Source organism: Musa acuminata, chromosome BXJ1-5 (assembly GCF_036884655.1).
Source record: "Musa acuminata AAA Group cultivar baxijiao chromosome BXJ1-5, Cavendish_Baxijiao_AAA, whole genome shotgun sequence".
Lineage (NCBI taxonomy): Eukaryota > Viridiplantae > Streptophyta > Magnoliopsida > Zingiberales > Musaceae > Musa > Musa acuminata.
In genome coordinates this window covers 882,899-908,909 of record NC_088331.1, presented here as the reverse complement: position 1 = coordinate 908,909, position 26,011 = coordinate 882,899, and the positions used below count along the sequence as shown (strand labels likewise).

At 40.4% G+C, this 26,011-nt stretch overlaps 3 protein-coding genes across 4 annotated transcripts; 2 read left to right on the top strand and 1 right to left on the bottom strand.

Annotated features, from left to right (window-relative positions):
- Positions 1 to 56: 56 nt before the first annotated feature.
- Positions 57 to 6,314, top strand: LOC135672875 (protein IMPAIRED IN BABA-INDUCED STERILITY 1-like). The gene is made up of 9 exons (XM_065181336.1): positions 57 to 1,565; positions 1,772 to 2,056; positions 2,139 to 2,456; positions 2,808 to 3,032; positions 3,551 to 3,648; positions 4,303 to 4,414; positions 4,540 to 5,064; positions 5,158 to 5,284; positions 5,896 to 6,314. Exons 1-9 carry the CDS (start codon positions 1,218 to 1,220, stop codon positions 5,913 to 5,915), a joined length of 2,058 nt encoding a protein of 685 aa, XP_065037408.1. The 5' UTR covers positions 57 to 1,217; the 3' UTR covers positions 5,916 to 6,314.
- Positions 6,315 to 7,571: 1,257 nt separating this feature from the next.
- LOC103983611 (cytochrome P450 81Q32-like) lies at positions 7,572 to 10,331 on the top strand. Its single transcript, XM_009400855.3, has 2 exons — positions 7,572 to 8,569; positions 9,634 to 10,331. The coding sequence occupies exons 1-2, from the start codon at positions 7,628 to 7,630 to the stop codon at positions 10,243 to 10,245; spliced, it is 1,554 nt and encodes a 517-aa protein (XP_009399130.2). The 5' UTR covers positions 7,572 to 7,627; the 3' UTR covers positions 10,246 to 10,331.
- Positions 10,332 to 14,236: 3,905 nt separating this feature from the next.
- On the bottom strand, positions 14,237 to 24,754 carry LOC135672873 (homeobox protein HOX1A-like). 2 transcript variants are annotated; one of them, XM_065181333.1, is made up of 10 exons: positions 23,958 to 24,435; positions 23,789 to 23,868; positions 20,550 to 21,208; positions 19,710 to 19,875; positions 19,475 to 19,598; positions 19,266 to 19,378; positions 18,590 to 19,159; positions 16,934 to 17,293; positions 15,012 to 15,101; positions 14,237 to 14,917 (listed from the first exon to the last, which is right to left on the bottom strand). In XM_065181333.1, the coding sequence occupies exons 3-10, from the start codon at positions 21,005 to 21,007 to the stop codon at positions 14,576 to 14,578; spliced, it is 2,223 nt and encodes a 740-aa protein (XP_065037405.1). In that variant the 5' UTR covers positions 21,008 to 21,208; positions 23,789 to 23,868; positions 23,958 to 24,435; the 3' UTR covers positions 14,237 to 14,575. The 2 variants fall into 2 exon arrangements, with proteins under 2 accessions (XP_065037405.1, XP_065037404.1); XM_065181332.1 differs by lacking the exons at positions 23,789 to 23,868; positions 23,958 to 24,435 and adding an exon at positions 24,621 to 24,754.
- Positions 24,755 to 26,011: the final 1,257 nt, after the last annotated feature.

Sequence of the window (26,011 nt, the reverse complement as noted above, 5' to 3'; positions counted from 1 at the left end):
GAATGATTCATAGTTTTGGCATTCTGCCTTGAGATGGTTGCTTGCTCTTAGTGTGACATGTCCTCCGAATCCTCGACATCATGTTCCATGACCGATTACTTCTTGAGATCTAAGGATGTTTGAACTGTTGTATGGCAATGACCAAAAAGATACGGAGAAGATATGGATCGGCTTAGTTCAGGTGGATGCTCACATCGATTTACTTTGACTGCATTGTGTTGATTCAAGACAAACTGTTGAGCAGCCAATAGCAACCATTCAAGCTGAGGAAAGAACATGATGGTAGATGGTCACTCATCATCCATATGTAAAAGTTCTTATGGTAGAGAATCCTGCGTGAAACTTTTGCAGTCTGTGACTAAAAGTTCATGAATTAAGCAGTATGAATAAATGAATCCCTCATCTCATATCATCATCCTTACATTTTGCGGATGCTAGAAATTTTCACTGTTCCAACACCTGCCTGTGGACAAATAGCATCCTTCTGAAAGCAACCTCATAAAATCCCCACCAAAAAAGCCCTGTTTGATTGGTCCATGTTGGTGGTGATCCACTTCGACTTCACCTTCGATGGAGGCGAGCCACCGTTGCCTCCATCACCCCCTCTTCTTCCTCAGGCGAACAATCACCGCCTCCTCTCGTCAGCAACTGCAGCTTCAAGCAAAGATCAGATGCTTCCAGCTGCTTGCTTGCTTACTTGCTCTCATTTCATATGAGAGGCTGCTTTTTGCGCGGGAAATGGAGGAGGTTTCATCGGCTCCTCCCGCGGCAATCTCGGAGTTCGTTCGTTGGCAGAACGGACGTCGATGATAACGAGAAGAAAAGAACCGTAAAGATCCTATCTTTGAAGATAAATATCTCATCTTTGCTATCTTTGGGGAGGGGGGGGGATCTCACCGTTCTTGAATCCCCTGTCCGTCCTATTATTTCTCCGGTTCTTGTGCCTTCTTCCCCAGTTAATCTCGCCAGAGGAAGGCGATACGCGGGAGGGACCTAATCATCACTGCGGAGGAGAAAGAGAAGCGAAGGTAATAAAGATCCCACTTTTCTATCTTTAGTTAGAACCTCTCGGGGTTCTCCTTTGCCTCCTGTTCTTCTTCCCTTTCTCGGTTCCCTTCCCCATCTCTCCAAGTGGGTGTTTCTCCCTTCCTCGGGAGGTAATTCCTCCACCTGGATTCCCCGATTGCACGCCGGCAGCCGGCCGATCGTAGGCCGTGATGGGTTGCGTAGCGTCGAAGAACGCGGCCCCTCTTACGCCGGCATTTGTCTCCTCGGGCGTCTCGGGAACCCTCGAGACCTCGGGAGAGTTCCAATCTTCGCCGTCGTTCTGGAACCGCCCTCAGCTTGCCAACTATGAGTTCGGTGACTGTAGCGAGTCAGGGGAGTCTGGGAAAATGAGCTCCTCCGGCAACAGCTCCGTTAGCTTTCGGCTGTGGAACTTGAATCGGAGCAGCGAAGGGGAGCAGATTGCCGCGGGATGGCCTGCGTGGCTCAGCGCCGTCGCCGGGGAAGCCATTCAGGGATGGGTGCCCCTCAAAGCTGACTCCTTCGAGAAATTGGAGAAGGTATTTTAGAGATCATATGATACGACTCCCATTCCATTTTTCCGCTGGTATTCATACTTAATAGCTTAAGTTATGTCCTCATATTTATTCTTGGTCTTCTGTTGCTACTGCTGGAAAATTGTGTTTGTTGATCTTCTGTTCCGACACTGTTTCTTCATCTCACTGTTATCTGACAAGGATCTTTGTTCATTTCAAATGCATCTAAGATCGGGCAAGGTACCTATAGTAGTGTGTTTAGAGCATGTGAGATCGAGACAGGGAGGATTGTTGCCCTGAAGAAGGTGCGCTTCGACAATTTTGATCCTGAGAATGTTAGGTTTATGGCAAGGGAGATACAGATCCTCCGCAGGCTTGATCATCCAAATGTCATAAAACTGGAGGGCTTAATTACTTCTCGGTTGTCGTGCAGTATATATCTTGTTTTAGAATACATGGAGCATGATCTTGCAGGGTTGTCATCTTGTCCTGGCATCAAACTCAGTGAACCACAGGTTATGCACGAACCTTGGAACTATTTCAGATCTACAAACCTCACTAGCTCAGCAGGAAATTGACCGTGCTCATTTGTTACAGGTCAAATGCTATATGCACCAATTGCTAACTGGGCTTCAACAGTGTCATTCACATGGTGTCATACACCGCGACATCAAATGCGCAAATCTTTTGGTTAACAATGAGGGAATTCTGAAGATTGCTGATTTTGGTTTGGCAAACATCTTGGATCCTAAGGATAAGCAACCACTAACCAGTCGAGTTGTGACGTTATGGTATCGGCCACCTGAGCTTCTCCTGGGATCAACAGACTACGAGCCATCCGTAGATCTGTGGAGCGTTGGATGTGTATTTGCAGAACTTTTCTTTGGGGAGCCTATCTTGCAAGGAAGAACTGAGGTAATTATCATCTCAATCTTACTTTCTCATTGTTGTTAGGTGTAATTTGCAGTTGTACGCTGACACTCCAAAAGCAAGAATTAGAAATAGGTAAGAAATACATTGTTGCACAATTACAAAGAAAGACTGATTCCAGAAGCAGCACATGAGGTGAACCATGTTGCAAAGCTCACATTCTTTTGGAGCATGGATATTAAATAACCATCTTAATAACCCTTTATGCTCAAATCAGTATGGCACTTATATTACACCGGGGGAAAGAATGCTAAATGGTGGTAGCTATACTATGCTGTTGGTGATTTAATCCATTATTAGTAGCTTGAAGCTCTAATTATTTTTGTGTATCTTCAGGTTGAGCAACTACATAAAATCTTTAAGCTCTGTGGCTCTCCACCAGAAGAATTTTGGAACAAATCCAGCCTGCCCCGTGAAACTATTTTTAAGCCTCATCCTTATGAAAATTGCATCCGAGAGACATTTCGCTTTTTACCAGATAGTGCATTTAAGTTGCTACAGACACTTCTATCTATTGAGCCCAATAAACGTGGCACAGCTTCTACTGCTCTTACTTCTGAGGTAAAACACTTGTGTAGGATTTGGTCTCTAGTGAGTTACTTTGATAATATCTTCTCAGTATTCTTCTCTGTGTGAGATTTATAATTACAGGTTGCTAATAAGGATTGTTTGATCTGTTGAGAGATGCTCCCCATCATGATTAAGAGCAGACTTTTTTTAATAATTAACTGTAGAAAAGCAGAATATATGATAAAATGATTTGTTGCATTACCATTTTCCTAGAAAAGCTAATTCCCTGTCATCAGGATTATACTCTCAGACCACATTGCATGCATATAGAAGGTTCTCAATTTACAGATCAAAACTAAGTATAATCTGGCTTATGAGTTGTTTATTTGCATTCTAAGATCAGATTTAGACTTCCTGAGTAATTATGCTTCACACTAATGTGCATAGCCTCTTGCCTTCTGTTATCTCACTTGTCTATATGGTTTTCATGATAATATGCTTTAACATTATTAAGGATCTACAAAGCATGTCAGTTTTTACGGTCTAATTTTTTTCCCATGCTTGTTCAGTACTTCAGGACAAAGCCTTATGCATGTGTTCCATCCAGCTTGCCAAAATACCAGCCTAACAAAGAAATCGATGCAAAGTTCCGTGAGGAGTCACAAAGGTGACAATAAACTTTTTCTCCAAAAAACATGATATAGTCTCTTTTTTGATAGCATAGTTGAGACTTAATACTGTAATATGCGGGTTCTATCATGTCTTATGGTGTAACTCGTGTGCTTAAAGGCACCTGGATTGATATATACTGGAACTTTAACATGATGACCAGATAGATAATCAAGAATTTAATATACTTTAAAGAATTGGTTGTCATTTAAGCTTATGAAACCAAAAAAAGATTAGTTTACAGCTAGTTAATAGCTAAAACATACTAAGTCAAAAACATGCTGTGTTAGGTTTAATATAGGATGGGAGATTCTGAGTTTTTCTCACCGTAAGTGACAACAACATTTCAAATCTGAGCTTCTTTTGCTCCCTGAAATTATCTACTGACTAATGAAACTACTTTGGTGATGTTCATTTTGCAAAGAAAAGCTACCTTTCAATTGTTCAAACTAGTTGTTCATCTATCTGATTACTCATATGACTATAGCACAACTTTTCTTTCTACCTTTCAAATGTTCAGACTAGTTGTTCATCCAAGTATCTGATTGTTTGTTTGATATGATGGTAGCACAACTTCCTTTCCTTTTACATAAAGAGCAATTCTTTACTTGATTGTCAAACATTTTTTAATCAATTTACTCTGTTATTTCAGGAGGATTGTCAAGAGCAGATCACACATTGTAGAGGCCACAAGAAAACCTTCAAGAGCACGTAAGCCTTCACGAGAATCAAATGCCCTAGCAAAGATAGCATCTCACAAAGAGGTCTGTCTCTCTCTGTGCATGAAAATTAAAAGATGGTTATCTTCAAAATGGTTCGATATAAGCAATAAAAAAATCTTGTAGTATTTATTGGCACGACAATATTAAAAACTCCATGTTTCTGGCAGGGTTCAAGAAATGCTCAAGGAATGAATAGAAGTGGCAAAAAAAGAGAGATTCCAGTAGCAAATGATAATAAAAGATTATTGGTTGATCTGCAGCCAACGCCAAGTCTTACATTTCGAGATGAGGGTAGACATGTCAAGCAAATCTCTCAAAGAGGTCTTCCTTCCTCAGGGCTGCTGGACGTTTCTGCCTCTACCAGCTTTGCACGGACAAAGAGACCAAAAGAAGACCAACGACACATCAAATCTCATGCTGGATCCAGATCTAGACAGGACGAATTGGAAAAGTTTAACCCATCAAATGTTTCACAGGCTAAAAGTACTTTCAAGTTAAATGGAGTAGGAAATGGAGATCTTCAACATGTACCCTATTCCAGCTCAAAAGGCCATAAGCCCTATGAATTGACAAGAAATGCAACACTGAAGCATTGGATACATCCAGACTTTCAGGACTCAGTATATTCTTTTAGCGCCCATCGTTCTCAAGATTTGTCAGAAGGAGCAGTAATGCCTAGGAACAGGAGCTTGGTACTGATGCAGCTACTGACATTCTTTTACTTTCTTCTATATCTATACCATTCGCTTAGCTAATCATTTGCTACTTGACTCCAAAATTTTCAGGGTTATCGAGAAGAAAAAGTAGATCTGTCAGGGCCTCTACTCCTCCAATCACAAATGGTTGATGAATTTCTAGAGAAGCATGAATGGAAAATCCACAAAGCTGTTCGAAAGTCATGGTTCCAAAGAGGTAAACTTCATGTGTTTTTGTGCACCTTGCACTGATCATGTTCCTGTTGACAATATCCTTTGTCTGCATAGATTCTCAGATCATGAACTATGTATGAGATGGAAATCATCTCCTTCAACTGCCCAACTCTAGGCCAACATTTTCTTCCAAATCCTTCAGCCTTATTCATGAACCTCTCTTTGCCTGGATTTCATGTCTGTCACTCGATTATGATTGTCAAAAAATTTACTGCTTAGTTTCAGCTGTGTAGACGTTTTAACTGAAATCGACAGCTTTAGCCTCTTTTCATTTAGATATTGGTTTCTAAACTGATTCTTGTTTGTTCAGCCAACAACTATCTACATATCCAAGCTAGCTTATGCACCTTTTCTAGTCCTAATATGAATACTATGCCATGTTCGTTCGACTGGATACAGCATCGTCGATCATGATGCGCTGCTAAAAGATCAAGGTTCCTCGTATGATTTGTTCAACAGGATTATGATTTTGGACCAGACTTGTGATTGGAATTTTTCACCCACTCCATCCTTACTGCTTGTATACTTTCCTAGAAGTTACTTTGATATAATTCGTTCGAGCAATAAACTCATTCTTAATTTGTATATTAGCAGGGAAAAAACAGGGACGCTAAGAATCGGCTGCGGTGTTGATTTTTATCAGAAGAGATGGGCGCCTCCAGTATCACCAGCAAGATTTCCTTGGAAGCGTATGACTATGACGGACAAAGATCAAATCAGATTCGGGTTAAGTGATACGCTGGTAACTGAATTCAGGGCTTGATCTTTTCCGACACTGATCCCGCTGGGATTTTCGACTTAAGATGTTTAATGAGCACGAAAGCTTTTAACACAAAATGAGTCATGTTCTTATGATTTGTGGCTAAATTGAGATTGCAGAAATCGACTTGTAGGGACTTTTAGTGCTTTAAAGAAAGGCCTGCGTGCAGGTGAAGAATCTGTAAAGATAGTGTACATAAACATCGATGGTTCAAATTTTCCTTTCAGAATGAATGGATAATTTTGTGGTGCCCTTTCCGGTACTCAAAACAGTATCCAAAGACAGGATCTGCGGGAGTCGTCAAAAGCGGGCGAGTCTCGCTGTCTTCGATTGCAGGATTGCTGATCTCATTGACTTCAGATGAAAGCCATGCGCATTGACTTTTAGGGCGCGCACATCGATTGATTACCTGTCTCCGGTCACGTTGCAACATGTCGGTGACAAACGTCAGATCACAACGCGAGTCCTCTCGAGGACTTTTACGAGTTCGGGGAAAGAGACGCGCGCCGTCGATGTCGCGCACGTGTACATCCAGCGTGCCTCCAGAATGGGTCACGTGGGTAAAGAGGCGCACGTTTGCGAGATATCTCGATCGAGGCAGGGCCAACCGTGCCCTTTCCGGTACTCAAAACAGTATCCAAGATAGGATCTTCGGGAGTAGTTAAAAGCGGGCGAGTCTCTGTGCCGTCGATCGCAGGATCGATTTCATCGACTTCAGATCGGCGGAAGATAGTGGCGGTTCCTTTCGTGGGCCCTGCCTCGACCGAGATGTCTCGGAAACGTGCGCCTCTTTACCCACGTGACGCATTCTGGAGGCACGTTGGATGTACACGTGCGCGACGTCGACGGCGCGCGTCTCTTTCCCCGAACTCGTAAAAGTCCTCGAGAGGACTCGCGTTGTGATCTGATAAAAGTCAATGCGCATGGCTTTCTTCTTGGCGTTTTCCTTCAGACACGTTCGACAGCACGTTCTCTGAGTTGGGAAAGGGCACTGTCGCCGGTGCACATCAAGTCTGGCATGCATCACTACTGTCGCCGGAACACAAGATGTCAAACCTGTTTGTTGCCGCTCATCTTCTGTTTGGATACTGACCTCCAAACGTTGGCTCTCATCCTCGAGAACAAGGAGAAAAAATCTGCTCGTTTGCGGTCCCTTTGCATTAGTGCAAGTTGGTCTCAGCTCTTTATACCGAATAAGAACAACACATTTAACATGCAGATCCATCGAAGAAGGTACGCGTTACGCATATCTTATCGGAGTATGCGTGTCACACGACCCCTGCAAATGCATGAACGTCTTCTTCTTGCTGTTTATGCGGACAAGATATGACAAGTTCATAGTGCAGGACTTAATTTAAACGTGTGCGAGATTATGTAGTCACTGTGGTAGAAAAAGAAGCGGAGGTTAGGGATGGCCGACATCGCCCAAACCTTATCTCTTCGTGTTGCATTGCCACACACGGCAATTCCTGCGTTGTATATATAGCCATCAAACTCTCTCCTCCGCAATCACTCAGCTCTTTGCGACTCCATCTGTATACGCCACATCTCTTTGTCACCTCCGCTATGGAGTTCTTCCTCTGCGTCGCCCTCTCCCTTGCTCTCCTCCTCTTCCTCAAGGCCATCCTCTTCTCTAACAACAGCACCACCAGCAGCCACGAGAAGAGGAACCTCCCACCGAGCCCTCCATCGATCCCCATTATAGGTCACCTGTACATGTTCAAGAAGCCCCTGCACCGCGCTCTCGCCCGCGTCACAGAGCGCTACGGCCCCGTTCTCCTCCTCCGCTTCGGCTCTCGCCCTGTTCTGGTCGTCTCCTCAGCCTCCGCCGCCGAGGAGTGCTTCACCACCAACGACATCGCCTTCGCCAACCGCCCCCGCCTCCCCTCCATCAGATACATCAGCTACAACTACTCCACTCCCGGCACGGCCCCGTACGGGGCCTACTGGCGCAACCTCCGCCGTATCGCCACCGTCGAGATCCTCGGGGTCCGACGCCTGCAGTCCTCGTCCGACGTCCGCGCCACGGAGGTGCGTGCGATGGCGAGCCACCTCTTCCGGTATGCGAAGGCCGGGCCTGCGAAGGTGGAGCTGAAGTCGAGGTTGTTCGCGCTGGTGATCAACGTCTTTATGATCACCATCGCAGGGAAAAGGTACTACGGGGAAGAGGGAAGGATCTCCGAGGAGTCGAAGAAGTTTATGGAGGTGGCCGAGGAAACGGTAGCATTGGCCGGCGCTTCCAACATCCGAGACTTCTTTCCGTTTCTGAGGTGGTTGGACTACGGTCGAGAAGTCAGGAAGAGGCTGACGAGACTGGATAGGATGAGGGATGAGTTGATGCAGGGCCTCATTGACGATCACAGGAGGGAGAGCAAGGAGGTTAAACAAGGAGACGGCGGTGAGGAGCAAGATGAGGCAAAGAAGAAGACCACGATCGCTACTCTGCTCTCCATGCAGAAGGATGACCCCGAGCATCACTCGGACCACATCATCAAGTCTCTCATCACCGTGAGTGTATCCTTCTCGACCTCTCTTCCTCTTCACCTCCGCAGAAATGTCCACTCCTCGAGACTCATGACCAAGTCACCGAGTCACAACACTTTGGACCGTACCATGAACGAGCAGCTTTTGTCTTTAGTCTGGGCATGACCATGTGGAATTTGGTCGAACACGTTTCGCACGCCGAAAGGAGGTCGGCGGAGGATCTCCCAACGCACGGGTGTCGTTCGGGCTGCACCGACACGAGAAGGGAGACTACGGCCACGTGACTGTATCCTTATGTCCGCTTTATAGCCCAAGTTAACCATCATGGATGTCTTCTCTTACGTGCAGAATGTGCGTTAGGGTTTATGGAGACCGGATCCTTCTTCTTCTTCTTCGACTCAGCCTTGCAAAAGCATGCAACTTAGCCATCTTCTTCGGTGTCTTTGATCTCATTAGGATATCATCATCATCATCATCATCATCATCATCATCATCATCATCATCATCCCCTTCGTCCGAGCTAACCTTTTTCTGCCTTGCATCCAAATAAGCATGCAACCAAACCTTTCCTCCCTCTTTCGAAGACTCTCTTTTGTGAAAGACCACAATCAACTGTTGGAAAATAACGCAAAAAATATATACACAAAACTCGTTAGGTCGTAGAAAAGACATAGAAAAGGGAGATTATTCATCGCTTCCATCCTTGATTCAGACTACAGAATCATATATAAAGATCATAGGTTAAAATATAACTTAACCTTTTCAGCTTTCTCCTCCTCCTCCAAATATTTGGAAGATCAGTTTCACCCCTTCTTTGGTGTAGAGAAAAGCTATGAGATATATTTCTCTACCTTTTGACGTGAATGCAAATTCAATTGGTAACCCATCAAGCCGTTGTCGCTGTTCTTACTATCCAAAAGTCTAATGCACTGGGCAAATGAGTAGAGTACACGAATCATCTTTTAGGGTTGTTGATGCGAGACCAATGTGTTTGTCTTCTTCGACGTATTGTGATGGTCGACAGCTGACATCCTTCTCCAATATCGATACTGCAGACGTTGACGACTCTCATTTCCTTTTGTTTCAAGGGTTTGCTGGTAGCAGGAACAGACACGTCGGTGGCCACGATGGAATGGGCGATGTCGCTGCTGCTCACCAACCCGGAGACGCTACGGAAGGCCCAAGCCGAGATCGACGCGTGCGTCGGAAACAACCGCATGCTGGAGGAATCCGACCTCCCGAACCTCCCCTACCTCCGCGGCGTCATCAACGAGACGCTCCGTCTGTACCCCGCAGCGCCGCTGCTGGTGCCCCATGAGTCCACCGAGGAGTGCACCGTCGACGGCGTCGTCGTCCCCCCTCGCACCATGCTCCTGGTCAACGCATACGCCATTCACAGGGACCCCAAGGTCTGGGAGGAGCCCAACAAGTTCATGCCGGAGAGGTTCGAGGGCAGCGGCAAGGAAGGCTGGATGATTCCGTTCGGCATGGGGAGGAGGAGGTGCCCGGGAGAAGGGCTTGCGCTGAGGATGATGGGGCCGACGCTGGGGACATTGATCCACTGCTTCGAGTGGGAGACTGTCGGCCATGAAGAACTCGACATGGCCGAAGCTTCAGGCGTGACCATGCCCAGGGCAGTTCCCTTGGTCGCTATCTGTCGTCCCCGTCAAGCCATGATCCATGTTCTCTCTGAGCTCTAAACACATACATTATCAGTCGTTCTTATAAGATGTCTCATAGTCATCATCATTATCATTATATAATAAACAAAAATGCATTCTAGTAATGTCATACAAAGGAAGTTAAGTGATTTCTTCATGAAGGAAGATGCTTGCTGGTATCCCAACTCGAATCTCATAATCTATATTGGCTCCCGCCACACTGAGAGTGGAAACGTCTTCAGAGAGAGGGATTAAAATGGTTGGATTCGAGGGTTGAGATTTTGATGGTATTTACAGGAAAGGATCATGCAGGCCTATGGATACTGAGGTTGAGGAGCAGTATAGTCGTTTCATTCATAAGGAAATTTTTGTTGGATGATGAGGTCCTGATGGTCGAGAAACCCATTAATGGCGGCTCCGTAGAACCTCCGCCTATAGAGCGCCCGAAAGAGGAGCTCTTAAGCTTGCGAAAGAAGGATATCTACGATCACCATCATCTGGCAGAAATTAAGGCTCCTTTTTGACGTTTTCGTAGCTTCCTGACCACTTTCTTCGGAGATTTTTGGTTGCATACACACATATTCCTCGTGATGACAAATGCTTCTTTAACAACATACTTCCCTTCAGATTGTTCGAAATGATAGTGCATGAGATCAGTGTCGCTATGAATTTTACAGGATTGTAGCTTTTTGATCTTGCGAACTTAGTATCTTTCGCCTTTATACACTGTTCGAGACCGTAGAAGATAATAATAAATAGTACAGAAACAAATGATGAAGAAGGATCCAACGAGAGACTCATAGTAAATTATGATATACATATAGAATGATAATTTTATAATTTTTTAATATATTTTAATTCTTAATCCATTTATAATTTGAGAATCAATCATAAATTTAAATATATGTTTTAAATATATAATTTGAGAATTACCGTGGAGTCATTACGAACGTCCTTCTCCTTTTCTCATTAATCGTTAAACTCATTGGCATATCACCATCCTCTCGATTGTACCATCGGTACTTAGGATAGAGATGACTCAGGAGAGGAAGGAAGAGATCACTCTATTCTACATATTTCAAACCAAATCTTCCTCGTAAATCTAATATTCTAGAGACCGTATACCGGATATGGTACTATCAGGCCTATATAGTTTTTACTCGAGTCTCTCTCTAATTAGATTCTCTTAGAGAACTCTTTCTCTCTCAATCCGAATGACCCTAAATAGGAATTTATCTAAGCAAGAAAACATGAGATATTACCTTCTTGACACTAAGAGTGGATGATCCTTTATCGATACTCAATAGTCCTCGTAAGGTTGGCTACCACTTCCGATGATCGGCTGTGCTAGATTTAAAATTTTCAGAGCTATAAATTCGGTATCAAATAGTGGAGTACTCGTACAGGACATCTTTATGTCTCAAATCTAAGAACCAGATACACCATTAGGACGATGAAATCATTGTCTTACAATAAGACATTATCAACCATTCAGCATTCCGTAAGTAGATCAATCAGTGAACTCATTTTCTAATGAGCACTTACACTGCATCCCTAGTATCCTCACACGAGCAACTATGAGAGAAACCAGTCACATCCATCATATCTACGGGTATATAGTGCACTAGTTTGTCCGGTTATCTCAACGTCCCTCCCGAATAACCTATGACCAAGATTATTTAAGATTTGTGTTTAAAGGTGAATTGGTTTCATTATCGTGATCTCATCACGATTCGATTCCCATTGCACAGATCCATTGATATATATATATATATATATATATATATATAATATAGTGATAAAATACTAAAATTTAATAAGTAAAAAAGAATATGTATCATGTCACACATACCATCATTCATGTGATTGGCTTGTAGGGCACGTACGACGAGTATACCTAAGTCTAAAAAATTTTACACTAGCGTAAAAAATTTTACACTACTCCATAATGCTACATAACACCATCTCATATCACACAAAATATTATTGTTTGTGAATGGATCTTTTGAATTAAGCGAAACTCAAATGCACCCATTACCAAATATAAACCACATCTATTAGCTAAATGATTTCATCAATGATCAACTATTGATTTCATAGAGGCCTTCTGTCCGATTATTAAATCAACTTATAATTTAATTCATCTTATTACTTCAAACTAACATATATGATAATTAGATGTTAACAATGGTTTCTAATGTGTGATCTTAATTGAAAATATCTTTATGTAGTAATCCCTTAATTTTATCCACTCTTAGTATCCAAACCATGTTTATAAACGATGAAAAGCTATTTATTTCTATGGCAACAAAAAGAATGTATTATATTTCTAATGGTCTATGTGAATGATATTATCATCGTATATAATAATTTTATGAAGATCAAGCAATTCTTTAAGCAATTTACTGATCGATTCTCCATCAAAGGCTTAAAAGCCTTAAGCTACTTTTTGGGAGTAAAAACAACATTTACGAACTTTTTTTTTAATCTCAAAAAAAATATATTCGAGATTTATTATCAAAGATTAAAAATATTATTATGCAAAAATAATTATCACCTCACTCTCCACCATTAAGTCACTCAAATTATATAATAACAATCATATTTTAGTTCCTCGTAGTATTTATCTCTCACACGTTTAGAAATTTTATTTGTAGTCCACAAATTATTATAATTCATTTATTGATCCTCTACTATGCATTGGTCTACACTAAAACGTGTTTTGTGATACCTTAAGGAGACTCTTAATCTTGGACTTATTCGTAAACACTCATCTTTTCATCTTCATGCTTTCGTTGATGTTGATTGGGCTAATAACACTGATGATAGAATATCTATATCAATATACATTATCTTCCTTGGAGCAAATTTGATCAATTAGAGTTTCAAGAAACAAAATGCAATTACAAGATCCATCATTAAAGTTGAATATCGAGTCATCGCTGTTATTACTGTCGAACTCAATTGGATCACCAATCTGCTATACAAACTTGATATTACCTCTCAATCTACTCCTATAATATACTATGATAATATCAATACCACTTACTTATGCGTTAACCCAGTATTCCGCTTATGCATAAAACATATTATTATTGACTTTTACTTTATTGGATATCAAGTTGTTCAACTACAAGTTTTTCACATCTATAATTCTGACCAACTAGCAAACTCGCTTGCAAAGCCTATCATCTATAGAATATCTCAATTACATTAATATAAGATTAGTGTATATGATATAAGATTACAAGTATATGATATACGATTACGATACAAACACATATGGAATGACAACTTTGCATTCGTTAATATTCTAAGCCTCGATTGATTTGAATACATGATTTAAACATACAAAAATATTTTCCTCGTAACCTATATAAATCGATATCACATCAATAAAATCATCACTTTGTGTAATAAATTCATCACTTACAACCCCTCCACAAGAGCAAATTGAATTAGTCCCATGCAGCAACTCGAGCAATTCGGTGTTCGTGGAGCTAACTTCCAAAATTAATTTTTCTTCGACTTGATACCTTTTTTTATTTTGCGTTCTTATCATCACACACGGTTAATGGAGCCGCAAACCTATAGGTAAGCTTACCGCAGTCGATTTGGTGGATGAAAAGCCTTGAGAAAAATTAAATCCTTCCAAAACGATCTTATTTTCGGTTCCTTATTATCACGCGCGGTTACCAGATTCTACGAGATGGCACACGGGGTGCGCCAACCGTGCATAAGTCGAACATTGAATCCTCGTGACATGAATGAATTATAGAGCGCATGTACCCAAGTTTGTACCTCCTAAATGGGCATCCAAACCTTTCGGCAGCGGCAAATACCGCGACAGACATGAACACAGAGTAGTTGAGTCAGGAAGAACAATCTGCAACTCTGCCTGAAGACAAAAAAAGAACAGGCGAACCCCATTCTCGAGATCCATTAACACAGAGCCCACCTGGGAATCTGAACCATTCGATTCACATCGGAGGAACAATACAGATTGAGGCACATCATGAGAGCAGTGTCATAGCCAGTAACGTAAATGCTATTTCCAAGGTAAAACTAGTTATTATGCCTGGTACAAACAATCCGATTCTTTTCTGCTTAGGTTAGCGTACAGACACAAAGGATCTCCTCCTGGCCTCGATGGCCAACCGCAACCTCTTTTAAGGGAAACAGAGGAGGAGAAAGATAAAACCAAAAACACACAACATCCGGAGAATGCCAGGCGACGTGGATGTTAATTTGTGCATGACTGCCGACACGTCCAACCGTCACGCCACCAAGAATACCTCAAAAGTCCAGCAATCAAAATGCGCTACTATCTTGCAAGAGGCAAGCGATCACCGAAATGCTGGTAGAATCTTTACCTACTATTCCTTATCTTCCTCAACTCGCGCGCTATTGCCTTCTGCCTTTTGCTGTCCACCGTTCTTTTCGATTTATCAGATGCACCAGACCCGACTTGATCCTTGTGATTATTTGCTTTACATGATATTTTCTCAGTGCTCCCAGCCGAGCTCTCGGCATTCCCCTTGCTCGACTCAGATATTTTTCTGCTGGGTTCCATGAAGGGGTTTCCTTTATACATGGAAGTCCTTGCATGATCGGTTCCTTTATCAGAAACTGCTCCACAAGTTCCTGGAAGATCAGATCCCTTGGCAGAAACTCTCAGGTTATGTCGAGCATTCTCAAACCATTTACTAATCTGCAAAGGAAGCATCATGGTGGTACAATCACTCAGCATTCAGAAGAGAGATCGACAATGAAAGAAGAGAAGAAAACGGAGAGAGGGGCGAGACCCTTTTAGCCGTCACCCCGAGTTCTTCCGCAAGATTTTCTTTTGTTTCACGGCTAGGATATTGATTTTCTTTGAAGATTTCCTGAAGTTTCTGCAGACATATAAAAAGAGCTAAGTCTTTCATTTCTCAGGCAAGACATATGTAATAGTGCATAAAATTATTAAAAAAATCATTTTCACCAATAATCATTAGCAGCATGACACTTGAAACTTTTGAAAATTCATGATTACAGTTTGATGAGTCTTTCAGAATACTGAGGGCCCTACTCAAAGACTTGTAGTATCCAAGCGATGTGTTATCATTTGAGTGTAAATCTAGCTTCCAAACCAAGAAAACTAACACATCAAGTTCATCGGTAGAAAAGCACAACTATAAGACTAAATTCCATTTCATACAACAAAGTAAGAGACGTCTAAACAAAGGCATCAATCATTCTTCCCAAAAGGGGTGATGCATCCAACAATCAACCTAGCTTCAAGAATTAAGCAGCTCTTTTGCATCTTTTTTAAGTTGTCAAGAAACGCTAGTTGCACATGGACAATGGAACAAGATACTCGAGCGACAAGAACAAGCCTTAGATTCCCACTATATTGCATTTGACATGTGGAACTTCTCCCACAATAAAGCAATATACAGAACAATTTCTTTAGTCTAGTCAAACTATACACCACCAAATCCCTTCTTGTTGTTCCTAAAACGTCTCCTAGAATCATCCTCTACCTCTCCAATATCACTAACTCGAGTTGACTCATTTTGTCCTGCAAGAACTTTTGAGACTCTCCTTTCGGCATGTCATCCACCTTGTTTGGTTTTCCCTCACTTCATCCTATAAGTAACTACACCTTATAGGTAACATAAAAAAATATATACTAATTTATAATGAACTTAAAAACAAAAAGTTGTCGGTAGAATGTGAAGCTCCTGTAAGGCAAATTTTTCGCACATTCAATTAAAGCATCCATCTATTTTAAGTAGATAGTAAAAACAGGTTGTTATATTCATACTAAGTAAAAGATTTATATGGGCTCTGTCCGTACCAAAAGCATTATATAGTGAGGCTGTATTTTTTTTGGCAGCACAAAAATTCTTTTCTAGACGAAGCTGCAGATTATCTGAGAACTCCCAAAAACATGTAGCATGGTTGAGGCATTGCAAATATAAATATTCCATCCCCATGAAAGCTTTAGGACGACAGATGTTAATGGAAAACTATGTAACCAGATGTCCCTTTCAAATATAAATATTCCACCCCCACCTCACTAGACTCCCACCAATACAAGATCTGGGGAGAGTGGCAATCTTAAACCTGGTCGTAAAGGACCAACCTTATCAAAGCAACACCTCTATATTTGATTACAAATGGCTAGCAGCAACGGAAGACCACGAATAAAAATAATAATAATAAAATGAAAGACCATGAATGATAGCTGAAGGTGGGTAATGGTCTACGAGGATGGCAAGAGGCGAGCAAGGATGCAGTGGTGCCTGGGTGAGATATTAATTCTTATGAGAGGTGCTGCTGGCAGGATACTAAATGACTGGTCAAGCACCAAGGGCAAGGCTGGACAGCAGAAAGCATGACAAATACAATGACCATGGGTTGTGGAAGGGCTATGGAAGTAAATTGGCAATAAGGGGTAACTGAGATAATGACCTAAACAGTGGCCTTACTTTACAAAATAGTCTGCATGCAGGTTAGGTCGTGAGTAGAAATTATGTTAGGGAACTTAAGTTGCAACAGTATCTACATGCATGATCACAGGAAATCCAACACCTAAATCCAAGTAAATGTAGTTGGGGAAGGGATTACAGGAATCTTAATCATTAGCAACCAACATAGTCCAGAAGGGAACAATAGATGTGGCTATATATATTAGTGATTGTCCTTCAATATTCAGCATAGAAAATTCATAAAGTGATACCTGAGATGTCTCTTGACCAAAATATTTTCTTGCAGAGTAAGTAACAGTGATCCCATCCAAACCAAGCAATTGATCACCATCACACTGTTCAACCAGGTTCTCATGTCCTTTATCAGGAGTACTCTCACTCGTTGCTTTTGAAACTTGTGGCTGGTCTAAATTTGGCAAGTCTATTTCATTATCGTCCTCAACCTTGCCTTTGATGCCCAAACTTCTTCTATTATTGGCAGACTGAGCTTTTGCACCTGGCAATTTAGCATCTTCTCTTTTGTTGTCATCTTTCTTAGCTTTCTTTGCTGCACTTTCCTCAGACCAATCTTCATCTTTGCTTGAAACAGGTGACTCTTTACCATAAGCCTCCTTCAACATTCAAGACATGAAAATCAGAAGCAGGTACAGATCATACACATAAAGAAGACTTGAACATCATATGTATATGCTCAATTTTATGAAAGCAGCTGAAAACAAGAAACAAAGAATACCATATGCATTTGTTGTGCTGAAAATAAAAGAAGAAAACAAAGATATATAGATAAATTCAGTGAGTCGACAAGAGATTGACATAGAAATATGAAGAAAATAAACAGAAAAGGAAGGTGTTCAGGTTTTTTAAGCAGTATACATTTAACCATCTTGAAACAGAATATAGGACACCACAGAAGTTCAAAACTGAGATAAGCTTTAGTAAAGACAGATCAAGAGAAGCATGAAAATGGAAGCCAGCATAGTTAGCCGCAAGAAGAATGTGCAATGCTCCACAAAGGAACACCATGAAGGCCATAGTAAAATAAGGCCATGGCAAACCTTATATAAAACTTGTACTATAACTTGGCCTTCATTCTCTATGATGTTACCTGGAGTCTTGTACAATATCTGGATCATCTAAGACTAAAAGGAAGAATGCTCTTCAATATTTCTTTCATTCAGAGATAATTCGATACAATTCCATGTGTTCTGATGACAAGGAAAAAGCAAACCACTGAAAAGATGCACAAACAGCAATTGCTCCTAAGATCCATATCTTAGGAGTCTGTCGGAATCATCTGTATCTAGCTGAGAGTTTTAATAGTAGAATAGATCAAACTAATTTCCACATTAACTGGAATGTGAAACTGAAGATATGAAAGTTGGCTGAGGGACAAGGATTGGAAAAACTTAATTTATACACTTAGTTTCCCTTAGGAGGAATTTGGCATGAAAAAAAAATTCTACAAATCTAACCAACAGAAAAATCATGATGGTAAAAGTGCAGCAAGAAAGCTCACTTGAATTCTTCGTTTAGCTTTGCCGCTGTGGATGAATAATATTTTGACCTACTCGATATCTAAAGAAATTAATTGTGCAACAGCAGATTATATAAGGAAGATAAAGAAGGAAAAACAAGAACCAGCACACATGAAAACAATTACTAGGAATAAATGGTATTGAAGAATATTGCAAAAAAAAAAAGCATTCTCAACAAATCTTGCATAAACCACTTGAATCCCATTATTTGACCATTTTTGTTACATCGAATAATAAAACCTTAAGCATATAATTAAGGAACCAAATTGCATCAGCTAGATGAGTCTTTGTTTATGTGGTACACATTCTGTAGGATCAAGCTTCTGGTACTAATATTCAAGTTGGACGTACAATTCAGGTAAGAATACTTACATCATATAACTTCTCATAATCTAAATGTTCCCGCTCCCTTTTCTTGGACACTGGAAAAGTGTTCACTTGACCAGGTTCTCCCTCTATTACAGGTGGAGGCTTGGCATTTATTGGGCTTTCATGCGTTTCATCTCTCCCCTCACAAGAACCATCAAGCAGTTTGGGTTCGGATAAAGAGAATGATGATTCTTCATTGATATTGGTACTTTTACTAAGCTCAACACAGAATTCATCAGAGTCTGATGTGAAGTCTGATTCACTCGAGTCTGATCCTTCCTTCTGAACATCTTTTTCTGGGTCTGGACGTTCAGGGTCATAATCATCATCCTCGGAATCATCAGAAGGAAGGCCAAGATCATTAAAGTTGTTGTGTCTGGGAGACCCTGGGGCCTCCTCAGACAATGAAATAGAATCTGATTCTTCAGAACTTGATCCTTCTTCCTGATCTTCAATACCAACTTCTGGGGTATCAGGATTATAATCATGATCTTCTGAATCATCTGAAGAATCATTGGAGTCATCAAATTGTTTATTCCCATTTGCGACAGCAGCTGCTTCAGGAAAAATTTTCTGAAGGAAAAAGCAGCAGACCCCAGTCAGAATATGCCCATTAGCATGAAGAACTTGGATAAGTTCATGAAGGGAAAGAACAATGTGAATAATCAATGGCCTTTACCTCCCATGTGTCCTCAATTGAGAGATCACTTCCTTGACATTCATTAAGCAAGTCAAGGCAATCCACCTTGCAATCACATGCAGGGCACAACCATCCTTGGTCTCCAGGAGGAACTTGGTGAAAGCAAGAACAAGTTCAGTGATAATTAAAAATGCATGTAAAGAGCCAACATCAAATAAATTCTAAACTAAAGCAGCTGTGACGTTTACTTTCATCAGTTGCCAGTGGCGGGTTCAAACACTTCTGGTGAAAACCTCTGTCACAATTGCCATCACACAGTATGATATCATTGTCAGCAGACAGGTCCTTTGAACCACATTTTGCACAAAATATCTGTCGTAAGATGGAGAGATAGTTCAGAAATCAGTAAGATCCAATAGTAGGATTTAGAAATATTAAAGAAGAAATAATGTGAAATGATAATCTCCCGTGAGTTGCACAGACAGCCTCACTGTCAATTTGTCCATCGTCATCAAACAGATTCTCCTCAAGCTTTCCCTCAGATAACAAGGAATCTAGATGCCGGAATGATTCACGTATCCTTAATTTGCAGCGTAGAATTTCTGATTTGGCTCTTTCAAGCTCCTTCTCAGGCCTGATCTTTTCCAAACTGCATATATAGATGCATTTATGCACATAAAAAACAATAAATGGATGCTACAGCTGATGTAAGAGTGATAGTATATAAAAAAGGCAGAATGATAGCAATCATAGCATAGATGCTTTAGACAAAGAAACTCTTCAAATTACCAAATACACGAGAGTTAATACAATTGCCAGTGAAATAAACTCTGCCAAAGACCACTAAAAAAAAGGAAATCAAAACTCAACCACTACATGATATACAACCACAACCACGATGAAAAATGTCCAAACTATTAGGGGCTAGCTATCCGGACATCATCCCACCATTGAGCTGCGTCGACAGGGATCCTTACTCGAACTAAAGTAGTCCAATCTCTTCTTACTGTTTCTACTTTCTATAAGTTTTCCTAAACCTTCCTAGTCAAACTAATCATGACTAACCAATGCATCTATAGTTCTCAGTGGAACATTCTTAAATGGTTTACTTCATTTTATTCTTTATGGGCCATACAATTTCTTGTTGGCAAACAAAAACATTACTTCCTCTATCTTTTATAGTGAACCTGCAAATCTGCCTGAACATAGTCATCTTGGTTACCATCATTTAGTGAACAAAAATTTATGCATTTCCTACAAGCATAAACAGATGAGAAGATACAGAAGAGAATATTTTAAAGTGAGATTATCAAAGAAACGAACCTTTGACCTTTCCATCCTTCATTTGAATATGCATCAATCAGGCTTTGTTCGTAGTTGATTCTCGTCAACAAGTATCTTACACGTTTTTTAATTAGTAAAAATTCATTATTCAGAGCACTCTCCCCTTTCCTCCTCTTTTTCCTTGTTTTTGTCATGGAGATGGCCATGGAATTCGATGACCCTGAGGAAGTCTTATCTTTACCATTTGTCATCGATCGAAGAATCCTGACATCATCAAGTGAAGACCTTAGTGAATATCTTTTAGAATTCACTTTTTGAGATACTTCTTTCCTTTTCCTAACTGGTTTTTTTGAGTTATGTTTTGCACTTGGTGTACATCTGTCATTTTTCTTATGGTTGGCATTTGTCTTCCGTCCATCATCAGCATGTCCAAGAGCTGCAACCTTACAATCTCTAGAATGATTCACCTCGACATCAGATTTAGGATCTTTCTCCATATAAAACAATTATTGATTTCTATTAAAGTGTGACCAAACTTTCCTGCACACCAATCTCACCAGAAGCATGCTCCATATGCAAGCAACACAAAGCTTCAATTCATCAAAGTACTAGAAGGCTTTACTGCTGAATGGACCCAAAAATAATTGCCACAAGTTGTACTGGACCCTTTTCCATCAACTAATGAAATGAAAAATTACCTGCAAGTTTTATCAAGGAATAAATTCAGATATTCATACCAAATAGAATATGACACCTTGAACATGACTGAAAACTTAATAAGCAGAACCAAAGATTTGGCATCTATATATACTTGATCAAGAGCAGAGTAAATGAGCAAATGCACCCAGCTCTCAAGATGATTATAATTAGTAGTGGACATTTTGTTATAGCCACCCCAAGAACATAGACAAGAAACAGGGAAAAAAAACATCAAGGACTAAAAGCCATACTACTTCCTGATTGCCAGAATAAGATTTTAATGTATCGTGAATTCTATAGAAAATCGGTCATGCTGCAGCCTCAGATAAAATGATGCAGGATTATTAGGGTGAACCATACATTTCCACAGAGAAGCTAGTGTACCAAGAGGGTTACAATTTTCAATGTTAGAGATTATGGGCTCAAAAGTATCCCAAAAAATATAGCCATATTTTGTTAATGAACGGAAAACTTATCTTTGTCAATCAATGATGGATCCTCTACCACAATCCTTTCTTAAACTTATTTAGAAGATAAGGTCAGTTCAATAAAATTTTCTCCCATGTTGCTAGATATAGATACACATCGTTGACTTGCAACTTGTTCTGTGAATATTTATATTTTCCTTGGATGTATAGCTACCTTGATCAGTGCATAGATGCTCTTTTGGGTTGTACATATGCCATTCAAGTAAAAAAACAGACATCGAAGTGTTCAACTTCTTCAGCAGAAAAGATTTGAATTTCTGGGGTTTTGGTACCAACAACAGAACAATAAGAAACGTGTAAATAAATACAGACATAGTTGCCTATGAAAGAACACAAGAACCATTCATAGGGAAAAGAAACCAGAATTATCAGAATCGTTCATCATAATGGTGCTGACAGAGGCATGGATTATCCAATATTAAACACAAGTTCAATTGCTTCTGGGAAAAGATTGTGTATGATACAGGATCAGTCACCTGTGCAGTTATTTTCCTTATTTGCTATCCAAGAACTATTTGATACAATAATAGGTTATCTTTTATCATGCCAATGTTCCTCAACAATTTTATCTGAAATAAAAGAAGAAAAATATTGAGCCTGTCACCAAGGCATAGAAGAAAATAATAGTAAAAATATCTCCAACTTTGTAGTACTATGTGTATTCTGATCATTTGGCCTGTGAAATGATGGAATTTCTGCACATGGTAGGCTACAATGAATAGCATAACAACAACATTTCCCCAGGTCATCAAGAACTGGTACCAGTTCAGGGGCACATGTATGTACAATTTAAAGCAGAAGTTTTTCAATGACTTTTTTGTCGTGAAAGAAAAAGGAAAATCACGTCAATAAAAAGTTTCCAAATAGAGAAACGGGTATAGCACCCTAAACAGATGCAATACCAAGTCACATCCTGTCCACAAATATCAAGGTAAACTCATAGTAAACAAAAAATGACATTGTAGTTATTAAGACAAGAATAGAGAATCAAAAGTAAATTGACAAAAAGTTGGTTATGTGATGACCAGCCTTGGACAAGATTTAATGTATTACAATAAGTCCAGGCTAGGACCTTGTGTTTGTCTCCAGTAGTGGGAGAAATAACAGGAGCACAGACTCTTAAAAAATTAACTGTTGCATGGGTTGTAGAATTCATGGCTTACTAGGGTGGCGGTGCATCCAAGCCTCATTTAAAGGGTCACGGGTTTAATAATCCTTACATGGGAGATTTATGTGGTCATCATGAAGAAAAAAAACCTAAGAAATAGCATGTTAAACAAAAAATTAAATATAGTATTGCTGAGAAATATTAAATATAATATTGCTGAGAATTCCAGAGAAATTATTTGCAGGCTACTACTACCGTTTTCAAAAACATAATAGGCTAATATGAAAACTAGATACATTGTAATTTAGTAAAAAAAGAGCCCTAGGACTGTAACTTTAGGTCCCTTTCAATAAAAGCAACAATTCCTTGAGATTTTGCTCTTTGCAACCTCAACTCAGACAGAAAGAAATTTCAGAAAGCCTAATGTTTAGTTTTGGCACTCATATTGTGCCTATGCACTCGCTATTTCGTCCTGCCATCTTTGTCCTGCATCACAATTTCGCACAAGTTGCTCAGCATACCTTACCAACCTCTAGTCATAGGATCTCTTGACCCTTTGAAGAGCACATATGTCACGTTAAAGACTAAGAAACATGTGCGCTTCAAAGCTAAGATGGCATTTTAAATATATAATTAAAGATAAGACTAAAGAATGAATTCACCCGAAAGTTGGGTAACGATTAACTAGGGCATGATTTGGAAATATAATTTTGCATTCAAAACCACCACTTGTATGATATTGTAAATCTAAGTAAGGACATATACATCATAATATCATATCTTTGCTACATTTCTCTTCCCACATGAGCAAAGGGCCAGTATGCTTCCTTATGTACAAAGGAAGTGCTTGATTGCCGTTACAAAAAGAACACAAGATTTTAGATTCTAAGATGTTATAATTATAATAAATAAGAATAAGTAAACCAAGATCCGGAGAACACTCCAAGTGCCACTCAAGCTATAAATCCGTGGCTCCCTCTTACCTGCTGAAGCACTGCTTCCATTCTTATACTTAAGGAATAAAAGAGTATATCTAGCACACGAGGCTCCCGTCAATGAAGATCTGAGAAAGATCAATGTACGCATCCTTAACTTTTAAATATTAAATATATAAAGAGACTGTTTACGTGAATCAAAGAAAAACAACCTTACCCTCAAGGAATGTGGGTACAAAATTTCCATAGGTCTACCTGTCACACGAGGTATGCTCAAGAAAATTATTCCATCAGCAAAAGGCTTTCTCCATTTGTAATGCGATTGTAAGTGCCAAAAGTACTCGTAACCGACTCACAAGACTAAATGCATATTTTTTTTGTTCCACAAAATCTTCTGCTACACGGCCCGATATCCTCCCACAACATTCTTCCTGAAGAAAATCCTACTTTTAGGGTTCCGCAAACCAAACAATCAAGCAGCTCGAGAGACCCCCACGAACCCATTCCGTCCCGCATCTAACCCAACCGATCAAGACGACCACATCCCAAATGCAACAGCTCCTCCTTTCACTCGCTCGCTCGCCAACTCTCATCCCTCATCCAAGACTAAACATGCTGGATCTCAAAGCACAACGGAACCATCGCATCCCGCTCCTAAACCCTTGGTTCTCCGCACTCTCCCTTTACTAGGGCACAAGATGAGACAAAGACCACAGCGAAAGCCGTCTTCTTTCTCTCGCATCCAGAACAAATCGGAAGGAAGTGAAACGCCCAAAAAGACAACAAAATAAGAAGATAGGTTTCAAGAAAAGCAAGAGCAGACACAGAAGAAGAAGAAGAATAAGAGGAGAAGCGGCAAAGATTTGATCCTCGTTCTTACTTGGCTTGGTCGTGACGCCGCTTGCTGCGCTCGGCAGGTGTTTGTTCCTTTGCCGCCGTAGGATAGATCGAATCGACCGATAAGAGAGGAAGAAAAAGAGCCGCCGGGGCCGGGGGGGGGGGGGGGGGGGGGGGGGGAGGTGGGTGGTGGGATTAAGGGACGGGGAGGGTGGGGAGGGGGGGGGTGCGTGGCGCGACTTATATGCTAGTATTGGGACGATCGAGCTCGAAGGGCAAGAGCAAACACGACGGCGGTGGGCGGTGAAGCCAACAGAGGAAGCTTTAGAATCGGGCCCCCACCTAAATAGTGGATTCATGGGCCCCATTGGCCCAACATGTAAATGGCCTAAATGGGCCCATTCCATATCTTCAATTGCCAAAATTAATTTTATTATTAATAAAATTTTATTTCCATGTTAAGAATATAAGTAATTTAATATAAATTACACTCTAGTTGGAGTTGGATAAATCATATAGATATTTATCATGAAGAATCAGGTCATCATAAGTAATTTCGATCGAACCATATTTACTTAAGTAAAAATTAGATAATCTTATCATTCTTGGTAGATAATTTGGATTGCATTTATTGTAGTGGAAATTTTTTATTGTTTTACAGAAAAACAAAAAAGATTTTGAAAGTGATAATGACAAACTCTGTGCGCATATGGATATCATTTATTATTTTATCTTTGAAAAATATATATATATATGATTACGTGTCGATCATAGATTGTCTTTTGAATTATCCTTTTTCTTTTTGTGTGTATTTACACTTTTATTCCTGTATCAGAGAATCCTTATCGCTTATTCTTTTATCTCATGAGGTAAGTTCGTCCTGACCAACTTTACGAGGATAAGACATGCTTCTCTTACTAGTTTCATGGCCTGCAACTAAATGGAGATGAATTCTGATGGCAGATGGAAGGAGCACACAAAAAGAGATGTGAAACAGTCACAGGTTCTTCCTCCTGCTTTTGCTCACTCTGACTGACCATCGCAGTGCATCGTCACATGGCTCGACCAAACTCCCAAGTGCTTTTAGGGGTTTTAGCATCTGTCTTATGAAGCTAGACTTGGAGGAACACAAGCAGAAAACCTAAGATCATCTACAGAGTCCTAATCTGAATCAAGCCTGCATATCTTTTGTGTGTGTGTGTGTGTTTGTCGAAGATATGTCCCCAAATCAGAGACCAAGATGTTGAATTATTGTCATGCCTTGACCAAGTCAATCTTGGTTGATCTTGAAACATAGTGGCTGTAGTGACAGGGCATGCAAGCAACAGTGCAGATGCAAGTAGGTGAGTAGGAAGCAGTTCGGTCATCAAAATCTTCTTGCACCTTTACACCTTGCTGATCCAAAAGCTTCACACTGTGATATCATCGGGTCTG